Below are 27,912 nucleotides of genomic sequence, written 5' to 3'. Positions count from 1 at the left end.
AGATAGGGAAGGTGACTTTTATACTTTTGCTGTTTTAAGACAAAAATATCACCTATCAGATGCAGCCCAATGGAAATATCTTCAATTACAACATCTCCTAACAAGTTTGTTTGGGCTGTCAGCCCTTTCAGCTTCTGAGATACCTGAGATTTTGGAGCAATTGGACAAGTCATTCAAAAATAAAAAAAACTAGCAATTACTTTTTATAGGTATCTATGAACAACACACAAGTTCAATATGCAGACTGTAAGAGATGATTGGAATAAAGAATTGGACCTTACATTATTACCCAGCCAGTGGGAAAATGTATTAGCTTCAATACCTAAGGTGTAATTAGATTTTAAATTAAGATTAATACAACGGAAAACAATATTTAGAGTTTATTGGACTCCTGTACGGTTGTATAAAAACGGGTTAGCTAAGATAGCTCAGTGTTGGAGATGTGGCAAGGACAATGCCTCTCTGAAACACATGTTTGTACAGTGTTCTTTACTTAACAGGTTTGGGGAGAATATGCTGGACTGTGTAACTATGACTAGGCAGAAAAAGTTAAATCTTTCAGAGGAGAATATTTTTATAGAAATTATCAATGGCACAACGGAAAATGTAGCAGGCTATTAGCGTTTACACAAACACTAGGACAATAACACTAAACTGTACCAATTTATACAAGAATATATGGGAATATCCGGGACGCAGGTAGTGCTGTGGTCTAAACCACAGAGCCTAGGGCTTGCTGATCCGAAGGTCGGCGGTTTGAATCCCCGCGACGGGGTGAGCTCCTGTTGTTCGGTCCCAGCTCCTGCCAACCTAGCAGTTTGAAAGCCCATCAAAGTGAAAGTAGATAAATAGGTACTGCTCCGGCGGGAAGGTAAATGGCGTTTCCGTGTGCTGCTCTGGTTCGCCAGAAGCGGCTTAGCCATGCTGGCCACATGACCCGGAAACTGTATGCCAGCTCCCTCGGCCAATAGAGCGAGATGAGTGCCGCAACCCCAGAGTCGTCTGCGATGGTCAGGGGTCCCTTTACCTTTATATGGGAATGTAGTATACTGCCCCCCCCATATTTTCGCTTTTATATGTATCTTTGTTGTTGTTGTTTTTCTCCTTCTCACTTTTCCTTCTTTTTTTTCTGTATCATTCTATTTCTTTTAGCTGAAATCACCTTAATAATATATAAATACTAAAGGCAAAGCGTAATGAGTAACTAAATAAATAAATAAATAAATAGTCTACTTACATCTTGCCAATCCTCTGTTTTCCAGCTGTAAGAGGCACATCCCGTCATTTGGCATTCTTGTTCAGAAGCTGGCCTGCTGGACTGACTGCATTCGGTGTCGCTAGCTGTTTTGTGAGTACCAAGGTGGCAGACAACGCTTCTCTGCTGAACTCCTCTCCCACAGGACACTGAGCACTGAAGAGGCACAAAAAGTAAGGCTCAAAAGTTTTGCCTATTTTCACCCCCAGTCTGTCTTCAACATTGGAAGTTTTTAGTTCAGATATTAAAAAAAAAGAAGAACTTGTGAGGTCTCCTCCAGGCAACCTGCTCATTGAGCGTTCACTCTGATTCATTTTCACAAGTTTGTGTGAAGGTTACACAACCCCTGCTCTTTATTGAGCTTTTATTATGATTTGCTTGTGTGGATGTTATATTATCAGTGCCGGATTTACGTATAAGCTAAACAAGCTATAGCTTAGGGCCCCACTCTCTTGGGGGCCCAAAAATGATTTAAAGGGGGGAAAAACCTGGATGCACATTTCCAAAATATAAGAAAAAAATAAATAAAATAAAATAAAACCTACATACAGCAGCAGTGTTTTGTGTTGTGTAGGCTCCTATGATATAAGTAATGGGCCCTGCCTGCTAGCCTGCTCCCTGAAATATCACTGGTTTGCTCATTTCTATATATAGGGTGCCTACATTCTGCATGGACCGGTTGCAGGGCAAATGGCTTTAGATACCTATTGGGTACATAAATTACCACATACTGTAGTATATATTCAACACAAAAAACAGCAACAATTTGTTGTTGAGAAAGGACAGCTGGGCGTATAAAGTGCCCCATTACCTTCAGTTAGCTTAGGGCCTCATCAAACCTAAATCCGGCCCTGTATATGATATTGCATAATGCAACTGTTACCCCACACTTCCCACTGCATTCCCCCCCCCCAGTGCTTTCCTTGTCACAAAGGCCTTAAAAAAAAAAAAAGCAAGTTTGTTGCGCCAGAGTGCCAATCACACTTTGACGTGAGCAGACTGAATCTCACCAGCGAAACAGCAACAGTCTGAATCCTAAGAAAGGTAGTTCCTATTGCTGTTTTGTAGGAAATGCTGAAATGCTACATGCCAGTGGTTTTCAGCAGGACTAGACCAAGACCCTTGTGGACCTGAGTGGTACCTCACTTCCACATATGCAGTATTTATTTAAAAATGTTTTCATGCTATCTTTAAAGATACAAACCATCTCAGGGCAGTGTATATAACATAAAGGTAAAGGTACCCCTGACCATTAGGTCCAGTCGTGGCCGACTCTGGGGTTGCGGCGCTCATCTCGCTTTATTGGCCAAGGGAGCCGGCATACAGCTTCCGGGTCATGTGCCCAGCATGACTAAGCCGCTTCCAGCGAACCAGAGCAGCGCACGGAAACACCATTTACCTTCCCGCCGGAGCAGTACCGGAGCAGTACTTGCGCCACCCACATCCCTGTATATAGCATAAATGCATGTAAATTCTTATGCTGTGTTGATAACTGATATGACTGAAGTAATCTCAGCTGTTTCACACCTTTTCCATTAGGGTAACACACTCAAAATCAGTGTGCATTACTTTCTACAGGACAGAGGGTAATAGCACATACACAAGATCACTTTTCCAACTCACCCACTGAAAGAAGAATATAACTGACAATAAAGCTACCGCTTAGTGTTGTCGAGAATCTGTTGACTGAGGCAGCCACCTCAATTCTGTATCACATTAGGGCCAGCCAAGCTTTTAAGCCACCAAATTCATATTTTTGTAAGAAAACATGTTGCAGGGCCATAGGCCTTACAGAAACAAGAAGAAACATTTCCAGCTATGGGATTCAAGCAGAATTACTCAGTGCACAGCTACATGTACAGAACTCCTTGTGCAAACGTTTTTCTCCTTCCATTGTGTGAGGTAAATGACAGATCACAGTCACATAGAGAAGACCTGTGTTAAATTATCAACTTATTGAATGTCACAACTGGTTCCAACAGCTCCATAGAAAAATGAAGAATGGAGCTGATCTAGAAAATTGCAAGGGTGGCAAAAGGTGGCACTTGCAGATAAACAAAGCAGAGAGGCAGAAAGGTTGTCATTGTTGAAAACTATGGAGTAACAGGATCATTATCAGGTTGCTGGATATGTCCCTCTTCCCACATCATGCTACAAGCTTCCCCACAGCTACTAAAGCAGACTTAAGCATATGTCTAATTCCATAGCTAACTATCTTTCCACTTTATTTCTCTCTCCCCGCCCCATCCTAATTTACTATTGTTTTTGGAATTATTTTAACATATTCAGTCTAAAGCTAATCCTAATGAAGGTTAGGAAAAATAGTTTCATTTGTCCTTGTTTTTAGAAGATTCATTAAAATAATAAAAAGTAAACAATAATAATGTCTGGAGTATGTAAACAATCTTATATTTCTGAGTCAGTCTCACTGAGCTCACTTATTCACAGGGAATGTGTTACCAACGACATACTGATAGTACTTCAGTCCAATCCTACACATTTTTTACACGGAAGTAAGTCCCACAACTCAACTGGACTTTCTTCCTGGCAAGTATACATGGAATTGCTGCCTGAATATGGCAAATGGATGAGATATTATTGCTCATTAAGGTAAAGGTAAAGGTAAAGGACCCCTGACAGATAAGTCCAGTCACGAACGACTCTGGGGTTGTGGCGCTCATCTCGCTTTACTGGCCAAGGGAGCTGGTGTCTGTCTGCAGACAGTTTTTCTGGGTCATGTGGCCAGCATGACTAAGCCACTTCTGGCAAAACCAGAGTAGCACACGGAAATGCCGTTTACCTTCCTGCCGGAGGGGTACCTATTTATCTACTTGCACTTTGACGTGCTTTTGAACTGCTAGGTTGGCAGGAACTGGGACCGAACAACGGGAGCTCACCCCGTTGCGGGGATTCGAACTGCCAACCTTCTGATCAGCAAATCCTAGGCTTTGTGGTTTAGACCACAGCGCCACCCGTGTCCCCTTTTTTGCTCTTTAGTAGATCCTGAAAGGCAGTTTGAGTGTGTGCAGAAGAGGATAATTAATTTTACCAAGAAAAAAGTTTAAAAGTCAAGAAGGTTTGTAGCTAAAACACAGATATTATGGCTGACATTTAGCATTTTTGAAGATTGGCTTTTGCTAATAATGCAAGGACCATTAAGCAACACTTTAGAATCCAGTAATGTAGTATCTTTAAGCTTCCTTGAACTTATAAGATACTTGAAATACAGAGATCATGAATAACATTTGCAAGTATTAGTTTAACAAGTTTTAGAGCACTTGTTAATATAAGAGTTATTAAAAACAACTTTATAAACCCAATAATGTCGTATCTATCAAAGCAAAATGTCCTTGAATTCAACACAAATTATCATTTTCCTGCAAATAACAATTTCATATCATTTTCTTACATTTACAGCTAGTTGTCAATTACAATGCGCCCCCTGGCAAATCACCATTCTTTATTGAGTAAACAACTTTAAAAAGGGCTTCTTCAGTGTTGCACGCTTTAGTGTTGGTATGGCCCCGTAAAGGGAAGAGACCCAAAGAGCAAATGGACTTCAGACATTTTTTTTTTTTTGGGGGGGGGGGTTATAAACAGTTATGATTAGTTTTATAAGTTGAAAAAGTGGAACACAATGCACCCCGTGATCGTCTTTGGCGATCACTCGTAGCCGAGTAAGATTGTCTTCCATAAATACGGTTTTAACAATGATTCCGTAAGTGACTGTGGAGGCCAATTCTGGATCCACATGTCCTTCCACATTGGGGACATTGGTTTCTGGGCAGGAGTTGATAACGGTGTGGTTTTGCCAAGCGTGCCTTCCTCTTAGCACCTTTCTCCCTTGCGTCTTGAGTTTGAGTGTATTCAAAACCCATGACACCTTTGGTAAAGGCGGTTCTCCAATTGGAGCGCTTTTTTAGGATCCACTGCTCACCCCCAAAAGGGGGAGGGGCTAGAAAAGATGCCCTAAACATAGTCTGCCTCCCTTTTTCCCTGACTGGATTACTGTGCCCAGTGGGGTCACCACCCGGCGGTCGTAAAAGACAATCGAAATTTGGAACATGGAATATATGGACTTTGTCAGATAACACAGATAACAAGTGTTCTGAACAGACAACTGCCTTCATTGCAAGTGAGCTGCCATGTTTTAACATCGATATTGCAGCGCTTCAAGAGACTCGAAGAGCAGGCGAGGGACAACCAAAGGAAGAAAACGAAGGCTACAAATTCTTCTGGAAAGGTCTATCTGAACAAGAACATCTAATACATGGGGTAGGCTTCGCTATCAAAAACGATCTTGTGAAGCTCCTGTCAGAAGTCCCTACCAGCATTAATGAGCGACTCTCAACCCTTCGAATAACACTCACCAAAAACCAGCAGGCTACTATTATAAGCCCTTATGCACCAACACTGGATGCCGATGAAGACATTAAAGAAAATTTTACTCTCAGCTGGATACCGTCCTATCAGAGACGCCTAAGGAAGATAAAATTAACCTCCTTGGTGATTTTAATGCAAGAGTTGGGCGAGATTTCGATCTGTGGCCTGGGACTATTGGGAAAGAAGGAACTGGCAACAGCAACCAGAACGGAATCTTACTTTTGACGATATGTGCAGCACACTTCCCTTTGACCTTGCCGCCTTGGGTAACCCTGCTGGGAGTACGAGATTCCTGACGGCTTCGCTCACAAGGGTCATAGGAACGTGCAAGCCCACTCACCACGACAAGGTGAGGATACAGCAAGTGAGAGCTTGATCTGTACCCAAATGTGGTGTGGTGCCTTGCATTGTGATTAATAACACTGCTTATCCTCTGCAATCCTTATGGAATAGTTGAATAGCAGAATCACAGCCAGAGGAATCTATACAAAACCGTTCCCTTTAATGTATTTCAAAAAGGAGTTTATCCCTTGTTTCTCATACTTACGGGCGTTCATTTTCAGGAATGCTGCGATAATATAGAAGACTGATACAAAATGAGTTAAGCTAAATTGAACTGGAGGACTTCTCCCTATTAGTAATGAGTCAATATCCTAGCGAGGTAGTAATAGCTCCTTAGAGGCAGATGTTAGTAGTACTTATCATGTATACAGTGAAAACAATCTTGCTGTTCAGATCTCAATGTACATAACTGATATTTGTGAGATCTATCACAATTCTAGCAAATAAATACTTTACCTGAAAGAAGAAAATGCAATATGGCATTGCCTTTAGTATTTACCTGGTAGAAATCAGTATTGTGAAAAATGTTGCTTTGCCCTTTTTTAAAAAACAACAACCAAAACTTAATTTAAAATGTGCTTTACCCCTAATTAAAAAAAAAAAAATGTTGACAGATGAGTCAGGATATTATGCCATAATTAAACCATGGCTTAATATCATGGGTCAGTTTAGCTAACACCAGCTGTTGTGGACTATAACTCCCATTATCTTGATGGGAGTTGTAGTGAAATACAGCTGGACAGCACCATGCCAGCTCCTTCTGTCGTAGGTTACTAGCAGTAATTTCTGGGTTTGCACGTAACAGGAAGCTGTGGTTAACAGTGGTTTAGGAACTCACTCATTGGGCAAAGCAAAGCATCGGGGAATGGTTGTATATGACCGCATACCTCTCCTTTACATCATGGCTTAGGAAACCAGGATGGGACCCTGGAAAGTCACTCATTGTCCTGATAATTATTTGCCACTTCCAGGATGAGAAGCTGCCTGCCTCTGTGTACCAGCCACCAGGGAACCAAAGCAGTCCTGTTGGTGGACTTTCCATAAGCATCTGGCTGGTGACTGCGATATACATCTCAGGGCATGCAGTTTATGCATATCCTGACTTATGTAGCCCAAGATATGATTGTGCAAACTAGGCCATAGTGACCCTTCAAGAAAATTTGTTGCTGACCAAAACCACAGAGAGTGAGAACTTGAGTCATGCATAACTCATGGTCGTGAGTTTTTGCCTGTTTCTCCCCTTCCCCCATAGGTTGACCATTCTGGAAACCTACGGAGCAAATCATACTTTCTGCAGGCATTTTCCCCTCCCACAAGTCCTGCCTCCATGCACCTTAAAGAACACAACAAGGCTGCATATTTCCTTCCCTGAGATTAAAGTGCAAGGCACCATCCACATCTTTTTTTTTTTTTCTTATCTTACACCCAAGTTCCTTCTCCTTGATGTAAGAGGAGCCCACGAAACCTTGGGTGCACTGAAATCCCTTTTATATTCTCTGACATCCAATGAAAATACTGTATGAAGAATACATTGAAGCAGCTTATAAATCCCTGCCCCCCCCCCCCAATGTCAGTATCTAGCAGAAAGAGCCATGACATTCCAAAGAGGCATTATCCATAGCCTCCTTGTACTCTTGGTTTTCCTACAGCAAAGCTAGACAAAATGTGTCATTGCACTGCATGGTGATGAATGATAGCCCTTTCTAGACCGACTATATAAGGAACTACTGTTGGAACACTGACAGCAGATTTTTAAAAGTTCTCTGTGGGTGTCATTAGATATATATTTGTAAATGAAAATAAAAACCAAAAAACAAATCACTATCACCACAGCTTGACGTCCAGATGGCTTAGATTGGTACCACTCACTATACTAAGGTGACAGACATTTCGGTTTACACCATCTGAAGAACAAAGTCTAGATCTCAATGGCCTGTTCATGGGCTAACCATTAGCATACAGATTAGCTGTTTACCCCACTCTTTTCAATGGGGCGAAGCACAGGCAACCAGGCAGAGCATTGCAATCATAGCCTTTAATTGCCAAGTCACAACAGATTATCGCAGGCTATAAATCATACTATATCCTTATTAATTTGCGTCCTTTCTGAATTGGGCCCCAATCATCTGAGATAATACTTGGAAATTTCAGAACGTCTGTTTTTATATAAGTTCAAGCATCTGACAGGCCGTTGTGCGTCAGCTGGCATGCCTTCATTAGCCACAAAGATTGCTTTCAGGGCAAGATGTGATTTCAAAAGCAGAGGTGCAAAAAAGAAAAAAGAAAGAAAGAAAGAAAAGTCTGGGTCCAAAAATAGTATGGCAAACTCACTGCCTCTTAAAAAGGATGTTCCCACACTTACAAAGGCAGTTCTTCTCAATCTGCCAATAATTATATGAGTTCCACAGAGAGCTGTCTGCTTAAGTTAAAAGTCTGTGACCAGCGACAGCATGTTAAGCGAGTAACCAAATTATACATTCGGCTAAAGCTGAACTAAAGCTGCCTGCCCCAAACCAGCGATGTCGAGTGACTCAACTCAGCAGCTTGGCTTTAGGAAAGCTGAAGACACAATGTGTATGTGTATGCATTTCTGTTTTAGAAGTCTTTCCATGTTATGATTCTCATGGTCTGTAGGCCCTCTGCCTAGTTGTATTATGATTATGGGGTCCTGAAGGAGGAGAGAAATTACCTGTCTTCCTAGTCCAGCCAGAGAGATAGGAAGAAATATGGTTTGCATTTTAATGTGAACATACCCGATTTGCACATTGCAGATCAATACGCAAATTGAAATTCAGCTACCTTTCAAAATTCGCACTTCTTCGTGTTGAATGTGTATACCATATTAGGAGCAACGTGCACTAAAATGCTGAGGAATTTTTGTGTGTGCAGACTTTTTCTTTTAATAGCAAACTGATGCAGAAATGGCAAGGCTTGACAGCAAGCAAAAGCACTCCTGTCTGTACTGAAGGTAGGCACAACACTTTCTCTCTGACACTGTTACTCTTCCCTTTGGGGCGGCCAATGATTTGTAAGGTAAGAAGATGTGGCAGGTTGATGGCTGCCTGAAGAGTCTCACGTCTTGTCATCTGCCTTTGCATGTCCTTCAACCATACCCCCTGCCCGCTCCTTGAACAACCTCATTTTATTCCCTCGCCTTTCCCTCAGTTAGCCCCCGCAGCAACTGTTGAAGCACAGGCCCGGATATTTTGCATGGCCCAGGTTGCTTATGTATGACACCAGCCCTGACGGCAGCCCACAGTTGCTTAGCAACCACAAGGGCTGATCTCCTCTACTTTTGTTTACAAAAGGAGCTGTACTGTATTAGCTGGAAGTATGCTAACTGGAATGGCCACAGCATAGATAAAAGGTCTAGGACAGGAGGAGATCACTGATCCAGAGTGACAGAAATTTGACATATGATTTCTTACATCCTCCCTTCCTTCTCTCTTTCCGTTAACTAGTGGAACCTTCCACAATAGGCTTTACAAGAGGGGTTGTGAAATGTATCCAAGGAAGGTATTAGCTGTGCAGTTCTAATGCCCTCTGTTGGGAGCTTACTTCTGAGTATCATTTTCATGCAGCCTAGGACCCACGTACCTACGGACCGCCTCTCCTGGTATGCCCCGCGGAGGACCTTAAGGTCCACAAATGACAACACTTTGGAGGTCCCAAGTCGCAAGGTGGTTAGATTGGTCTCAACTAGGGCCAGGGCCTTTTCAGTACTGGCCCCGACTTGGTGGAAGGCTCTGTCACAAGAAACTAGGGCCCTGCGGGACTTGACAAATTTCCGCAGGGCCTGCAAGACAGAGCTGTTCCACCTGGCCTTTGGTTTGGACTCAGTCTGACCCTTATGTTTCCCTTTCCTTACAGTTTTGATCTATGGGCTACTTTTAAAATGAGGCTGCATTTTAAATTGCATTTTAACCTGTATTTTAAATTGGTTTTTTCCCCTATTATGATTTTATTGTAATTTTACTGGTGTTAGCCACCCTGAGCCTGGCTCTGGCTGGGGAGGGCGGGGTATAAATAGAATTATTATCATCATCATCATCATCATCATCATCTCAGTTTGTGAGTTGTTGAAGAAGAGCTATAGTTCAGTGGTAGAGCATCTGCTTTGCATGCAGAACATCCCAGGTTCAGTTCCCAGTATCTCCAGGTGGGAGAGACTCCTTCCTGCAACCCTGGAGACCTGCTGACAGCCAGTGTGGACAATGCTGTGCTAGATGGACAATGGTCTGAGTTGGGAGAAAGCAGTTTCCTATGTTCCCACAAAAGATTCAAAGGAACTTACAAAAATTAAAAATCCAACACAAAGCAAAATGTTGAAAACAGTACTAAGGGGGTCACACAATAAGGCACATCCGTCTATGTCCCCCCACGGACTCGACTACCAAATATCCCCCCCCCCGTGTTAGAAACCAAGATATGAAAGCTAAGAGCTAAATGGCACCTTAATCCTAGGTTATGGGTGCAGCAATGGAGTGTCTATGCACACTTTTTAAATAACAAGAATACAAAGCTGAAAATGAATGAACTGTTCATTTTTCACATGGCCTAGTCCTTCCCCTGCCCACCCCCCTAATGTTTTCAAGAGGGTCTCTTTTCCAGTCTTCAGAGAGTGGATGGAAGTGGGGAGGCAGAAAAAGGTCCCCCTTTCCTTCCACTCTGCAGAAACTGAAATCTTAGGTGCAGTACTGCGCTCAGAGCTCAGAAACTGCTCACGTTAATGAGATTCCTTGTCGCAAAATGTGCCTAGAGCAATGGGAGTTTCGAACACTGATTCCTTCCCCACCCCCCCCCAAAAAAAAATTCAACTGCTGCAGAAAATTAATACTCAAAAATGCCTGGAGAAATAAAAGGCGATTGATGCGGGGGGGGGGGGGGGGGACGACCAAGCAAACAAAATGCCAGCATTGGTCCAATGTTCCATAGACAGGGGACCACTACTGAAAAGCCTGACAAATATATATAGTACTGTAAAACACATTAAAAAGGCAAAATTCTATGTCAAGCTACAGAGGAAGGTTAAAGCTTGAATTTACATGCCACAGTGGAGGATTCCTACAGCCAATGTTAGATCTATCTGCCTTTGACTGTCCCATTTAGAGAGATTGGACTGAATGAAGTCATCTGCTGGGAAACCAAGGAAGATTTGCAACCCAGGGGTACGCAGACATCTCTCATCCCATGCCTGCATGATGAACGTGTGGGTGGAAAGCAGGATCATGCCCTTGGACCTTGTCTCTCAACTTCTGCTCATTCAGTATTAGCGTGGAAATTTATGCGCACACAATACTTTTCCCGTAAATGCTGAACAAATGAGAAGTGGGAAGAGGGGCGGGGAGAGAGGGCAGGCATGATCCTGCTCCCTCCATGTGTTCAAAAAGAAAAACATATAGAGGCGTAGGGTGGGAAGGGAAGTCTACATGCCCCTTCCATCTTGAACAATGACACCATATATCCAGGAGAAGCAGCTTTAATAAACTGGAAAATAAAATCTAGATCAACCCCCTTATCCATCAAGCTCAGTACTTTCAGGTGACAACTATACAAGGCCTCTTGCAGAGGTCAATCTCAGTTTTGTTACTTGGAGAGGGTGATAATTGAACTGGTGCCTTCTGAAGGCAATGCACGTGTCCTACCACTGAGCTATGATTCCCCTCCCTTAAAACAACCACAACACCCAGATGTTTATTAACAGCCATAGTTGTTGGCGCAAAAAGTAGGATATCACACCTTACCTGTCCCCAGTCTCCTGTTTTCCACTTTGGGCACCTGCCACCTCTACACTTTCTTTGCACATTCGGTTTAGCCAGGTGTTTGCAAAGATTGTTTTCTAAATGTGTCCCATCCTTCGACAAGCAATAAACTTCTCGATACTTCTGCCCTCGTCCACAAGAGACAGAACACTGAAATGTAAAGGTAAAGACAAATATATCTTATACAGCTAGTTTTACGGCCTTCCACATGTTTAGCGAAAAATACAGCATAAGACTATTTGGGTGTTAAGTGAGCAAGGAAGTGGATTTCATGTCCCCCGCTCAGAGAACTAGAAAGAACAGAGTACCCTGAGGCTGCTTAGCAATAATAATAAGCAATAGCTGTCCCTCAGCCTCTAACTTCCCATAAATACGGCACAGGTCATTATCCCAAAGCATAGCAAAGGAGGAGAGAGAAGTGGCAACTGAGGAGATTTGGTGAAAAAAACCTGCCGCTTCCACACTATATTTTCAGATCTTTTGTAGGCAGTGCTATTTTTCTAGAAAAAGAGGTCCTGGAACTCACCACGAATGCCTCCCTTGTTCTCATATAATGGCAATGGCGCCTACCTGAGAGGTGCCAGAACTGAGTTCCAGTGAGTTCCACCTGAAAAAAGCCCTAGTTGTAGGTCTTTTTACCAAAATTACTGCTGTGAATATAAACATTTTGTGTCAAACTTAACGGGCATTTTGATATTCTCTAGAATGTTCTGAAATGCAACATTTTTATTTTTATTTTAAATATCTAAGATTAGCAAAGGATCAATGATGAGGGAACACAACTGAACTGCATGGATTTGTGAGTAGCTAGGACTAAGGAGTGACTCTGAAAAAAAGTTTGGTGAAGCAAAGATTGTTATTAGGGGAGCAAGAGCTTTGCTGTACATGTTAAATGCAAACATAGCATGAGAAAGAAGACTGAAATATACTGAGGAACGGTGGTGGTGGAGAAGGTAGGAAAAAATATCTGGGGCAAGTATCTGCCACCTCTCACTATCAGCGGTGACAGGAATCAGTTCTTTACACTTCTATATTATGATAGAATTGGGGTGTTGGGGAGGCAGGAGCTCCAGAAGTCCAAATTTTGTTGTTGTTTAGTCGTTTAGTCGTGTCCGACTCTTCGTGATCCCATGGACCAGAGCACGCCAGGCACTCCTGTCTCCCACTGCCTCCCGCAGTTTGGTCAAACATGAAAAGCAATTGGACAGAACACAGGGAGGATTAACAGTGCAATCCTAACCATGTTCCTCCAAACACTGTCAATCATGTGTGACAGGCAGAAATGGGGAGCAACACACTCGCTCCCCAGCTTCTACTGCATTTCTGGTCTACACCCATTGGAGGGTGGCTGCTGTGTAGGCTCCCTCTGCATTTTCTAAATCTTGTGGGGAAATCTACCTAACTAAGCTGGCTCCCCACTACAGATGATCACCTTCCAATTCATGGCAAACATCGGGAATGCAACTGATCCAGTGGGATAAGAATGTTTGCCCCCTTTTCCTCCTCTGTACCACGATTTACCCCAACGCATGCTAGGAGACAGTGTTGAGGGTAGAAATGCCTCAGTGGTCACTGCTGCCTCCAGCAGTGATGGAGAAATGTGTCAGAAGCAGGAAGATTAGATGTTAACAGAGTGAGATGTATGAACTGAATGAAAAGTAAACAAGGAATTGATTCTGTGTTACTTAAGTATATCGTTTTGTTATACAAGCGGGCATCATCGTGGAAACTGTAAAGATCTCCTGCAGTGGCAATTCAAAGGTGCTGGATTATATAAACAGTAAAGAGCTGCAGAACTTTGTTGGAAGTACAAATAGTCCTGAATAGCAGGTCATGGAATAAAATTAGTTGGATAACTAGCCTGACATATTTTGGCACATAATTTTCACCTTCTGTTTTGCAGAAACCTGTCTTTTAAGGACCGTAACAACAGAAGGAAGGACAACTACAAATATTTAATATCGAAAATGTTACTAGTGCTGCCTTTTAAAGTGTGGGTTGGTGGCTTGCTGCTGCTTGTTAATTACACGTGTATTTAACCAGAAGGGGTTCAGTATTTTTTACACTTTATGTAGCCAGCTCCAAAGAAGGCAAAGTGGGCACAACAGGACATTACAATCCCAAGCAAAAAGCAAACCAGCAGGTGTGTTGGCTGCAAGCTTTGTAGTAAAGCAACAAATTTCAACCTCCTTCTGCAGGTTCATTGAACTTTTACAAATGTGACCACTTCTGGCATGTGGGCCCCTGAACCATTTTGATTTTAGATTAGTCTCCACCAAAAGATTTAGGAATCAAAAGGGGTCTGGAAGCACAACAAGAATTTAATATGACAGTTCCTTGCTGAACGGGCCTCTTACTCAGCATGACGCAGGGAGAGATTCAATTTCGATTTCTTCATTACATGTTAAACAAGTCATTACATGTTATATCACACACAATGTCAGCTTAATCCTTTAGCACAAACACATTCTGTGGTGATCTTTCGAAAGTAACACTCTCCTGTTTTCTTTTCAGAGCTGAATCGATGGAGGAGGATGCAGACCACTAACATCTAACAGGCCTCTCAGCTCTTCTTTTGATTTATAGAAGCCTCGTTCTGTGTAGGGCTTTAAATTGCAATTATGCGCGTGCCCCCAAGCATTTAGATTCCTGCATTGCTGGGGGTTGGACTAGATGACCCTTGGGTCCCTTCCAACTCTACAATTCTTTGATTCTATACCCCCACCCCACCCCCAAAGATTTAAGGTAGCTAGAAAGAGGTGGATACAGGAGTTGGGAGAATCCATCATTTTGTCTGGGGATTTAGAAAATCTTCAGATTATCTATTTATCATACTATTAACTGCACCTTAGCCACCTCTTATAATTACAATGCCATTAACGCCAACACATTAAACATTTCCATTCACAAAAAAACCTGGCAACTGCCCTTCACTGGCATATATTTCTGCTACACATGCTCACCCACTTTCCACAAGAAGCCCTGCCAAATTGCACGACAAAGTGATGTCATGACCTTCGGCTATAAGTATTGTAGGGTTGGCAGAGTAGCTCTCCTCTTGCTTTGCTCCCGGTCTAAATGCTCATTTGCTACTGGTGGGATGATATTAATAGGGCTCTGCTTCTGCAATGTGGAATTAACAGCAATTTGGATAAGGGATTATTGCACAAAACAGTTGCAGAAGCAGAAACACACATTGCAGATATTTTACTTGATATAAAGTTCATGTAACACAAAGGCGGGGAACTGGGAGAGGCCATCGCGGCCTGCGCTTCAAATGTGGCTCTCAGAAGACTTCCATCTAGCCTCTCCTCCTTGGCTTTTGTGCATCCAATTTTATCTGCTGGGACCCCATTCTACCTTGGGACCACAACAGGGGTTGGGGGAGGGTTAAAGCAGTGTTATAAAATTGAGATAGGAAAGCTAGTAGCTAAATGGCATGGAACGTCTATAGGCACACTTTTTTTAACAACAAGACTACAAAGCTGAAAATGAATGAACTGCAGCTAAAATATTATGTTCATTTTTCACACGGTCTAGTCCTTTCCCTGCCCACCCGCTAATATTCTTAAGAGCCTCTCTTCTCCAATCTTCAGAGAGTAGCTGGAATTGTGGAGGCAGAAAAAGGTCCTCCTTTCCTTCCACTCTGCAGTTTTAATCTGAAATTTTAGGTCCAGAGCTCACGCTAATGAAATGCCCTGTCGCAAAATGTGCCTAGGACAATGGGGGTTTTGAACACTGGATTAAAGCCCTCTTGTTCTTCGCACTATGGTCCACATCTGCACTGGACCCCTGCTTCCTACAATTTGCATTGCGGAGGGGAACTCCCATTGGAGAGAATGGAGGGTGTGTCTACCCCCAGTAATTTGCAAAGGGTTAAAGTCGTCCCACTACCATGCCCTTTGCATTGGAGGGGTTTTTTTTTGCAATGCAAATTTCAGATGCGCTGTCAGGGATTATGAATCATCTGATGGATGGGTTGCACTTATGGATAAGGGTGCAAATCACTGTGGGGCGGTCCTGCTCATTTTGACTCCAGCCTTACCCACCTGCTGGCATGCTGCCCCCAACACATTACCCCCATGGGGATGTGCCTTAAAGAGAAAAACAATTCCCCAATCCTGATCTGACCGTTTAACCTAAAGACAGGCCCAGATTTTTATTTTTATAAAATGTTCATACCATTTTCAACACAACATTATTTTCCTAATTATAAAAAGACAGACAACAAAACAGCACATACATTAAAAAAAAAGGAAAACTCAATTTTCTTTTAAAAAAAATTATGAGGGGAAGCGCCACCAGCAAAATCTTGCCTTCATACCTACCTATGGATCACTCCATAGCAATTAGCCCATTGTTCTGTTTGTGAACTATGTTTATTAATCTACGGAACCACAGAATAAATAATGAAATTAAAGTAAATAACATCAATAATAAGGAACTCAGTTATGCCACATCTACCACATACACATACAGGTGCCAGAGCCATAGTGGTGAAACCATGTTTTGAGTTCTCTATGCAGAGACTAGAAATTTCACCTACTTCCCCCACAATTTTTATTCTGGCATACTCATACACAGTGAGTTCCACCCTGACAGAAATGTATGAGCCACGTTCAGATACAGAAGGCAGTTGTAGAGTTCAGATTGCTATAGCATGTGGTTGACTTTGCATGGGTCATACAAAGAGGCCAAACAATCTCCTCTTGATGTTATATTTTTCTTTCATGAACTTCTCATGTCACTGGCTGACTCTAAGTCCTGTTTTTACAGCTGCAAACTACACGTCCTGTTTGTAACTTCCATCTCTAACAATTCCACAGTGAGGCAAGATTTGACCCTGGGCTTCTTGAATACACAGAAAAGAAGAACAGAGCAATTGCCTCTCTGGTTATATCTGTTCGAACTGAAGGGTTTACAATCTCTTTCTGATACTCAACTGCCTTGCTCTAAGCTCTATGAACTTGAGAGAAAGGTTCTCTATCAATTTCATTTGAGGAACTCAAGTAAGTCACTCCACTGACCTCTTCCTTATGCCAGTTAGTTGGTATAGATATTAAAGGTCAATTTCAACTCTACTTACTCATGAAATATGAGTTGCAGAAATAACTTCTGGATGGCCATGACAAGTATCTATGAAAATTAACATCCCCCAAGTGCCCCTGCCCTAGGAATATGTGGTAGAGACTTTGAAGAAGGAAAACAAAGCAAGCCAAACTCTCAACATTGATAGAGCGGATTAAATAAGTAGTAAGACAATTATCAGCTGAATGTATTAGCACTGACAGCCAACTGTCTTAGAGTAAAGAAAATGAAGATCCAAATCTCTATAGAGCCTCAAAGCCGATACTAAAACAATATCACACAATCTAACTCGCCTATCAAAATTAATGTGGGTATAAAACAACTGCACAACACATTAAAAACTGAAAAATGCCATACAATCATTAACTCACTTAAGAATCAACACACCTGCCATGGACAATTAATTTCAAATTAAGTTCAAAGTCAAATTCAAACATTCAAAGTAAAAAAAAAACCCAACCCCATTCAAGTTTTAAAGTGTGCCTTTTGAACAGTGATGACACAAACTTGTCCAATTGGAGTAGACAACCTCATTTACACTGTGCACTGAATTGTAAAATACATTATGAGCTGCAGAAAGCTATAACTCCTCTGCATGTTTTAGTAATTGTATGTTTTGCATATGGTATTATTATGATGGATGCAAAGCAACAGTGGTGCACATGCTGATTTCTTGATATTCCTATTCTGGAAATGATGACTCCAAAGAAGAGGAACATGAAAAAAATAATGACAGCAGAAGCTTTGGAATTCTGTGCTAAACAAGTTCTGGTTACTAAATTTATCAGATTAGGCACATTTACTTTTATCAAGTTAATATATATGTATTTGATTGTGAGATTTTTGTGGGTTCAACAATGGTAGTATATGGTAATTGGTATTTATTAGTAATTAGTATTAGTATTAGGTAATTAGTAATACTTGCTTTCCTTTTTTTAGTCATAGATTTAGGAATGGGCAATATATACAACAAAGCAGAGAGACCAAGACTGAAGGACCCACAGAGGCATGGAAAGCTGTGATGAAAATTACAATATGGCAAGAGAAACACACACAAAACCCCAGACCCTCAAAACGATTTCATTTCTTAGGATTAAAACTGAACTCCAAATATTTCACGATCTTTTAAACCTGCAGGTCTACCAATGCAATCGGAGCTGTCATATGAACTATGAGATCACTGGAAGAGAAATATTTTGTGGTAGGACTGGTCTAAATATTACTCTCCACACACAAGTGCCTGACTGCAGAGGCCTGAATTATTCGATTTCCTCTTTGCAAATTGAACCAACTCTTTGCACAGCTGCTTTATGCAGAGGGCCTGCTTCCATGCTGGAGGCGCTGTGTGGTTGAGTGAAGAGTATCACGCTGATTCTCCACTGTGCTATTTCATTGCCACTCTCAGCAAAATGTTATGAACTGAGTGGAGCTAAGTCTACAGGTATTCATTCAAGGTCATTTTCTTGTCATCAGAGTTAATTAAGACAGAGTAGTTATAGCCAGCATGGCCCCTTGGACAGATGAATTTTACATATGGATCTAAGAATTTCTTTTTTAATCTGTATTCATTTACAGCTTGGGGCAAGTCAGTGTAGTCCTCAGGCAACAACTCATAAAAATGTGCTACCATCATTATTAATACCATTACTTTCTTTCCATTACAAGGTTCCCGTGATGATAAATGGGTAAGGATTGCAATGTACCGTAAATACTGTCAGAATGCTAATTAATACTAATACTATCAGCATCACCTCTGGATTTATATTCAAAATTACTACCCTGGTTTTGGATAACGCAGAAAGGCTTGAAAAAAACAGAAAAAAACTCATTAATAGTCTTAGCCTGCCCAGTCCTAAAGATTTAGCGAGTTTAACAGCATCACCTTATACATGCCTACTCAGAAGTATCCAACACTGAGTACAATGGAATTAACTCAGAGGTAAGTTCATATAGGCTGCAGCCTAAAACAAACATTGCAACAGAATAGGGGTGGCAAAACTTCTGGAGTTCCACAAGCCTGATTCTTATCCGAATGAGCGCTGTGGACCAAATTTGGGAGGTGGACAGCGCTGGCTATCAATCACATAGTACATCACATATTTGCTGGTGGGTGGGGCAGCCCCTCGTGGGGTGTGTGTGTGTGTGTTCCTACTTGGGAGGGGTCCGTTGCCAACCTCACGTGCAGCAGACTGGGGAGCTCATTGAGCATAGTTCTGGCAAGCTACTTGCTTCCCCCCTCCTCACCACTTACACAGAGGGGAGAAAAAGCGATCTTTTGCAAGCATAAGCAGCCAAGTGGAGAAGCTTTGCTTGCTGCTGTTGCTTGTGAACACCCAGATGAAGGAAGCAGCATCACTCTCCCTTCTCTTTAGCTGATTTGGGGACGGGGTCCAGCTAAGAGATGAGTTTGGTTGTGCAGGAGAGCCCAGTGCTTAGCAGGATGGCTGTCCTGTTGCATCAGTGGCTTCAAAGAGTGCTTTTGAGAAGCTCCTCAAAGCATCCCCCATGGTTGGGAGAGGTCTTAGACTGCTTCTCAGAAGCATTGTCTGAAGCAGCTTGTGTGCTCCTCCTGTGCAAGAACACAGGAGGCAGCAGGAGGGAAGGTGGAAGAGACTCTTCTGCCACCTGGTTGCAACAGAAGCAAATGAGCTACTTCAAACAGTGCATCTGAGCAGGATTTAATCACTGACCATCAGCTGAGATTAAATCCTGTTGCCATGGCTGTGTGGTTCTGTTCCTTGCTGAGAGCAGGCATGCAGTCAAGTGCGGATTAAGCATTGTCGTCCTGCCCGTCAGCTGATGTCTCCATGATGCCAGCTGATGGGCAGGAGGGTGTGGTTTGGCAGGAAAGGCCTGGCAGTCCCAAGACTGGTCCGCAGAGCAGAGGTTCCTCACCCCTCCGATAAGTGACAAGGTATGGATGCTGGACTCAAGCCAAATAGAGATCACAGCTCAAAAACCAGAAACTTGAATTTAACCTGGAATACTATAATGCTGGGGCATCAGTGTGACAGGTTCCCAGGTACCATTTACGGAGAGGGGGGCAGGCGTTAATTTTAGTAAATAATTTATAGTATGTGCAGTAGTCAATTCATGAAGCCGTCAATGCATGAATAATACGTGCCAGAAATTTGGTGGAGTTTAGCTGTCCTGTCAAGGCAATTAAAAATACGCATTCCTTGCCCTGCAAAATGCAAGCTGGATCCAGGAACACTCCTAGTTGTTGGGCGCTAGAAGGAAGTCATGAGCAGCAGAATTCTGTTCTAAGTTAGTTTATATTCAAAAGCATGTTTGAACTATGCTAGTCTAATTTTTTCCTTAACTTCCCAAGGCAGCTTGTTATATTGCTAGAGCTCTTTTGGTTAGAATCACAACCCTGTGAGACTTAAATCAGTTTTGATATACACCAGATTTTTGCTTGCTCCTAAATGAGTTGCTATTTCCCTGGATATAATTTGTTCATTCACCAGTCATGTGGGCCCCATTCACGGGGTCTCTTTAGCAACCTCTAAAAACAAGGGAACAGTCACACGAATGCCAATTCAAGTTCTTCCATGTGCTTAAATTCATGTTGATGACATGGAGTGTTCACACATTTGACTTGCAAATTTAAAGAGCACTGCATTTCCCCCCACATTTTTAACATTCACCTAGCTATTGCAACCTATTTTTATTTTTTTCAAAGGCATTTCTAATTCATTTCTAGATAGCCTTGTTTACTCCAGTCACTGCTCTTTCCTTTACAAGCCCTATGCTTGGCACTTTGAAATGTGTCAATCACCTCCCGTTATGTGGTGTCAGATAATTTACCAGCGGGTTGTCCCAGCCACCTATCAAAATGGGTCCGAGGAGGACAGAGAAATAAAGATTGGTTTCACCAGGCCAAAAAAAGGCTCCCCACCGCTATACCTTGAAAACATAATTTTAGGCCAAGTTAACTATGGTGACAGATATTAAGTGATCTTTCTGCTACAACTGTGCTACTCCTAACATGAAGCCTGTGGTTGTATTCATGAGAAATTCAAAACCATGATTTTGGATGAGTCCCAACAAGCTCAAGAATAGTCTTGGGTTCATTTGCTTCCCTCTCCTCCTCCTCCTGCATCGCTGGAAAGAGGATTTTGATAGAATTCAGTTTCATCTTTAAAAAGTTTTGACTTAATATTGCATTCAAACAAAGCATCCTGGTTGAAATGCACAATGGTCTTTAACAAACCAGCTTTCTAACATTATGCTGAGATCCCTTAAGAGTAAAGCTTCTGAAGATTTGTTCACATGAACTTTCCCCCCTCCAAATAAAACAAAGCAACTTTTAAAAAACTATGGAAGAGCTCTGCATACAGTGCTGCCTTAATAATTTAACAAGCATTTTGACTGGAAGACCTGCATTTTGACCTTGGTTTTTAAAGATACGTGGGCAAAGCTGGCCTGAATTTTGAATACAAGTGGAACTGTATACAAAGGGCTGAGCCCAATGAACTCATTGAATGAGTGGAATAACTTCTGTTCATGCAATGGAACTTCCCCTTCCCTTCTTTCCCCTTCCAAATCTGCTCAGGGGACTGACTTCACTGGCTGAAAACCAAGATTGGGATGCGTGTGAATATGTCCCAGCTGGACCACACGAGTCCAACTTACCAAAAACTCCACCTGTGTGAGCTGCCCCTTCATGTCTAGCTAAATACCAAGCAGCTTTGTATTGTCTGAAACCATTTGCTCCTGTACAAATTGGACCAACTGTTAGCAACTTACTTGCTTATCTGCATTAGTTGTGCTCTCAGACATGGAACAGCTCCATGTTCTGGCACCCGATCAGGGGGAAAAGAAGCCAGCAAACTAACCAGTAAGCCAAATTCTATCAAGTGCTGTGAGGACAGAATAAACCATGTAAAACCATACAAATATTTATTTGGTTTTTAATAAATCAAATATTGCACATTACATCATAAACCAAATTCTGTTCATACCAACAGAAGTGGTAGCTGTTTTCTGGAGATGATGCTACCCATATTAGGTTAAGTACTTTGCCCTAATCACAAAACAGAGAATTGTGCACTGTAAAAGAATCATAGATTGTAGAGTTGGACAATATTACAAGCCTTAAGATCTGTATTGTTCAACTCATTCATCAGGACCTTCTTCCTCCTATTATAATCTGGACCACGGGGTGCCGGAATCAGACAGCAAGTTTGCTGAACAGGACGGATCATTAGTTGTAGTTTCCCCTCAATACCAGCTAGCTCAACATTTATTTCTGAAGAATTTGCTTCCGGTGCATTATTTATAGTGTATCAGTTAAAAAGAATCTACTTCCAATAGCGTACTGTGAAAATTCATGAGCTTGGAGCATATATACTTCTACATCACAGTGTCCTATACGTTTAAAGACATAAGACACAATTCATTTAATGGACCCTGACAGTGCTCCCACTTGCACCATGGGACTATTTTATTTTATTTTTAAAGCACCCTTCACCACAAGGTCTCAGGGCAGTGCACAGGATAAAAATATAAGGTAAAAGCACAAATAAATAGCTAAAACAACAAAAACAACAACCAAACCCTCCCTCCCACTTCCTTATCCTTCTCCCTGAAATTGGGGGGTGGGAGAAACCCCAGAGGGCATTGTTCCATTTGGGAAGCTGCAATGCTTGTGTAGACACAAGGTCTGACACAGTGCGACATTGAATTCCACCCATCATACATAGAATTTGCTGTGGCCATTCCAGCTCAAAGACTAGACATTTCATCAACCATGTAGGGCTCCTATAAGGGAACATGTTATTAAAGTACTACCTGTAGAATCAGTACTTTGGGGAAAGACAGATGTTTCCTTAACTAGAAAAGCCACAGTAGAGCCACATGCTATTAAGTATCCTACTGCGGCTTTTGGATTTCTTCCAACGAAACAACATGGCATCCTTTTGTATCCTTAAACAGAAGTTGCCATGGCCACGTTTTCTTTGCGATCCCCTCACATTCTCTGGTAGCAGGATCTTTAAGGAGTCAAGACATTGTATGGCGTCAATGGAATAACTTAAATAACATTCTTCTAGGCAACATCGCACTCCAATTTGTATCTGCTATTCTCCCTTCTCCTCCAGATTTGCGTAACTAACACTGCTACTTATGCAAACTTCAAATTTCCCAGTATGTTTGATGACAGCCAGACCCTTTGGAAAAATTGCATACACTTCCGCCTTTTGCAAACCAGCTGAAGATCTTTATAACAGATATTCATGAAGGCCTGACAAGTACTAGTCCCATACTTCCGCAGGATGCCCATCTTGTTAGGAAAAGGGATATCAAGATTTATTATTTTTTTAAAAAAGCAAACCGGTAAAGCACTTACTTTATAGGTTTCAGCTAAATCAAAGTTAAACGCACTCAGCAATTATGCCTTCCTCGCTTGAGGACTCTCTCCCTAATGCATTTCGAAGTAGAAGAGAAACTGGGTAGTTATGCACCAAATTACTAGGCACCAGTAACAGGGTTAGATTGCAGACTTAGGAGCTCTCTGGAAGAAGGAAAGAGAAAATTGTCTAATTCTCATGGGCATTTTAGTGCAGGAAACCCATACAGAAATAAAAATGAAGAGAGACCAAGAGCAATGTGTTGAAAGAATGTGTAAGCAATGCCTCCAGACACTGGCGCTATTGTAGAATGAAAAAATTACCTAGGGAGTAAAGGAGTTTCAGCTTATGAAGTAGTGTTAGAAAATAATTTTGTTCCTGCTCTCTTTCTGGTCCCCTGGGAAGAGGGTAATCATCAGAGTGGCCCCTTCAGGCCTTGCCAGTCCATGTCTGCAGCACCCTAGCATATTCAGGTATTTCTCGCATATATGCAGCCATCATTACGCCCAAAGACGGCAGCTGCAAACTGCTTCCGTTCTGGGATCAGGCCCTCAGTTTAAGTCACTGAGAAATTCCAAACATGATGCGCAGAATTATTAGGAAAGGAACTGAATATAAAAGGTAAAGGGCAATTTATGTCCCCATACAAACACTTGAGGTTGTTGACTAAACTGCTAGTGAGGATAAACTACCAAGCTGTAGGGCTCCCTAGGGCAAATGGCTTTTAAAAAGAGGCAGGTTAAAAACTTTAGGTCCAGCCCCTGGCATTTGCAATTGAAGGATATCGGATTGCAAAGCCAGGAATGCTTGAGACCCAACTAGAGGAAGATTCCAGGAAGATTGGAAAATTCAGAGCTCAATGGAGCAATGACTCGACTCAATAAAGACAGCTTCATATTTGCCAGTGTTAGAAAAAGAATTGCAAATCTATTGGTAGGTATAGCTATGACCTCTGCGGGCGTCATATAACTATTGGAAATATATAGTCCCAACATTCTTATTTCACAGGGGCTGCTCAGGCCCATGCCATAAGAACCTCCACTGTGCGTTAGGACTCTCTCTCTTGCCAATGCTTCAGAGTGGATCTGCACAGAGGCAGTCTGTCCTGTCTCACCACCTGAGGAGAAACGGGGAGGTGCCAACCCCACCAAAGCCACGCTTACCAGGGTCACGTGCCTGTTGCAGCTTCTGGCAATACTCTGTGGATCTCTCATGAGATCACACGGAGCTATCACAAGAGTTCCACAAGATTTCCCCGGAAGCTGCCGCCACTTCTCCTCACTTCTCTGGTGGCGGCGGGCGGGCTGCCACCCCACAGGATTCTGACACCTGAGGCAGCTGCCTCAGGTCAATTCATGGGCAAGCCCGGTCCTAGATCTGCATGTTCTCTTAATACACTGAAGCCCCAGCATGTGATACTTGCCACAGTCTATAAAAGTCTACAAGCAGGAGTTTCATTTCCAGTCCTGGTTCCCAGGGACAACTTATCTCTATACATAGGTTTTTTTTGCGTGTGACAGTACTCACCAATATGGAGTACTGGCACCTCTTTTTCCCCCCCTTTTCTTTTTTTGTTGCCCATGGTGGCCATTTTGTGCTGGCATCCACAACACAAGGGATGCGGGTGGTGCTGTGGGTTAAACCACAGAGCCTAGGACTTGCTGATCAGAAGGTCGGGAGTTCGAATCCCCACGACGGGGTGAGTTCCCGTTGCTCGGTCCCTGCTCCTGCCCACCTATCAGTTCAAAAGCACATCAAAGTGCAAGTAGATAAATAGGTACCGCTCCGGCGGGAAGGTAAACGGCGTTTCCGTGTGCTGCTCTGGTTTGCCAGGAGCGGCTTAGTCATGCTGGCCACATGACCCGGAAGCTGTACGCCGGCTCCCTCAGCCAATAAAGGGAGATGAGTGATGCAACCCCAGAGTCGGTCATGACTGCGGCTAATGGTCCAGGGTCCCTTTACCTTTACCTTTACAAGCACCTCACTTTTTACAGAAAGAAAAAGAAAAAAAGCACTGCCTGGATGGGCTAACTTACATGACCTATTCAGAAGTACACCCACAGCTGATTAGAGGGACAGAGTCATCCATTATATAATAATGATAATAATACCCTGCCCATCTGGCTGGGTTTCCCCAGCCACTCTGGGCGGCTTACAGCATATCTAAAAAGGTAATAGAAACATCAAGCGTTAAAAACCTCCCAATACTTCAGATGTCTTTTAAAAAGTTGTGTAATTCTTTATCTCCTTGACAACTGAAGGGAGGGCGTTCCACAGGGAGGGTGCCACTACTGAGAAGGCCCTCTGCCTGGGCAAAGAAATGTGGAGTTCAAGCATGTTAAGGACAAACATGAATCTCTCCCAGGCTGTGGAGTTAACCTTAGATGTACAGAACTTTTGTTAACAGTAATTGCATTTTATTGCTCTTCCCTAAATGCAAAATGGGTTCATAAACAAATATATTCAACGAGGGCAATATCCAACAAAGTCATAATCAGAAAAGAGCCACAGAGTAGAAATACTTAAGTACCAAGTCCATTGATGGTCCATAAAGGCTTAATGTTGAATATGACTAATGTTGCTATGTTAAGCTTGGGCAAGAGACAAAGGATGACATTCGTAAATCCTTGCTGATGCCACAGATGTACAAAGGAATAACGTGAGATGGAAGGAACCTGAGTGGCACAGGGAATCAAGTACCACTCCTAGGCCCTCAGGTAGAAACAATATGTGAACTCACTTCAAATTTCTGATTCATTTAAGCATTCAATAAATTATTTAAAGCTGGGTCATGTGCAATACTTTGTATCTGGGAGCCAATTCCTCAGTGAAATGTGTCTTGATAAATGGCAGCCATATGTATACATTGCGGGGGTTTTTTGCTTGCAAAAAATAAAATAAAAACTGTAGTAGATGGGAAATGCATACTTGGATGCATTTTCGGAGGTAAAAATCGGACTGCGGAATAACTTAAGATACTCAGCAAAAGAATGTAGCAAAAGAAAAACAGATGGCAGTGCGTTGCTCACTAGAACAGGAAAAAGCAACAACACTGTGCTAACAGCCATTGCATCTTGGGTGTAATGAGGCCGAATAAGAACCACAGCTTAACTACAGAGCAGTTTTCTGCAGGAGCAAAAGTCCCAAATTAGACCCCCCCCACCAGCATCTCCAGGCAGAGTTAGGAAAGAGTCGTGTGTGAGAGATGCTGCTAACCGATGTGCACAGTAATTATTTAGAAGGACCAATGGTCTTAAAGGACCTAAGACCGCTTCCTATGTTTTTCCTAACAAAGAAGCAAGTAAATAAAACTAATTCCATCTCATCTTTTCTGGCTGAGTGTTAAGACTATAATCCTAAGCATACAGGAAGGGCTGACACACAAGTTCGATTTAGCATGCTGAAAGCAGCTGTGACACTCAGTGCTATGCGCATGAACACATATTGTATAGAGCACATATTGTTCTAAACGAATCAGGCATGTCCGATGGAGTAATTTCATCAAAATAAGAATAACAATAACTACTAAATATAGATTTGTCACTGCTTCTATGTGATCAGGCCCTACAGGGGCCTGGTAATGTTTGTGTACGGGAATGATGTGGAATGGTTTGATAATGTTGGTACTTTTCAGTTCCTCAGGAGGCAGTGTTGTGGTAAATAACTATGAGCTTTTGCTCATGGCATTTGGTCCCTGCTGCTTTCTGGTGCAGATGGGACCTGGCCATGTAAACTGATCAACGATGGTCATGTACAAATAGAGATATAAAGAACGGGGGTGGAAGGATGACCCAGGGAAAACCCACGTTTTTTTTTTTTTTCCATTTCTGTTTTTAGTCCTTTTAATCTCTAGTACAAAGTGTCTCTAATTCCCACTGATTTGGTTGAACGTTACCAAGTGAATATGCTCAGCACTGTCGATTTAAGAGTCAATGCTAAATATGGTTTAACTGGCAGGAAGTCCAACAGCTTTTAAAGGAAGTCACTTCCTGATAAGGATGTTCAGTATACCAAGAGCTGACTCAAGTTAACAATTTTCCAAGTGAGAACATGATTCAGTCAGTTCGGTTTATCTCTCAGTTGAAGTTTGGTTCCTGCCAAGCTACTGTGAATGATATGCAGTATAGAATCATAGAATCATAGAGTTGGAAGAGACCACAAGGGCCATTGAGTCCAACCCCCTGCCAAGCAGGAAACACCATCAGAGCACTCCTGACATATGGTTGTCAAGCCTCTGCTTAAAGACCTCCAAAGAAGGAGACTCCACCACACTCCTTGGCAGCAAATTCCACTGTCGAAAAGCTCTTACTGTCAGGAAGTTCTTCCTAATGTTTAGGTGGAATTTTCTTTCTTGTAGTTTGGATCCATTGCTCCATGTCCGCTTCTCTGGAGCAGCAGAAAACAACCTGTATGTCAATTACCTGCCACTTAAGCTATGCCCTCTTGGTCTTCAGCCAGCATTGACAAATTTATGAGCAACATGCTGGAGAAAAAATTGCCTGCTTCTATTACAGATTAAGTTCTACCAGCGACACCTTATTTCAAGTCACCCAAACAGAAATATGAAGAATATTTGCAGGGCTCTCTGTATGGATCCTTCAAACGTTACCATGTCTGACACAGCAGTCTCTGTGCTTTCCACTCATATCCCACAGGAGAGATAACAGGGAAGCAAAAAAACAGACAAAAAAAACAACCCCATAATAAACCCCATAATCAAAACTGAAAC

General features: G+C 42.3%; 1 protein-coding gene across 3 annotated transcripts in view; it reads right to left on the bottom strand.

The window, feature by feature from the left end:
• ADAMTS9 (ADAM metallopeptidase with thrombospondin type 1 motif 9) overlaps positions 1-27,912 on the bottom strand; it is a 139,078-nt gene that overhangs the window by 24,301 nt on the left and 86,865 nt on the right. For 2 of the 3 annotated variants that reach the window (XM_079957641.1, XM_079957642.1), the window contains exons 29-30: positions 11,725-11,892; positions 1,238-1,411 (exon numbers count right to left, since the gene is read on the bottom strand). In XM_079957641.1, the coding sequence (XP_079813767.1) occupies positions 1,238-1,411; positions 11,725-11,892 (342 nt within the window). The remainder of the gene's footprint in view (positions 1-1,237; positions 1,412-11,724; positions 11,893-27,912) is intronic. The other variant, XM_079957643.1, reaches the window with a different exon arrangement.

Source organism: Podarcis cretensis (genome assembly GCF_951804945.1).
Source record: "Podarcis cretensis genome assembly, chromosome: 2".
NCBI lineage: Eukaryota > Metazoa > Chordata > Lepidosauria > Squamata > Lacertidae > Podarcis > Podarcis cretensis.
This window is presented reverse-complemented; position numbering and strand designations above follow the sequence as displayed.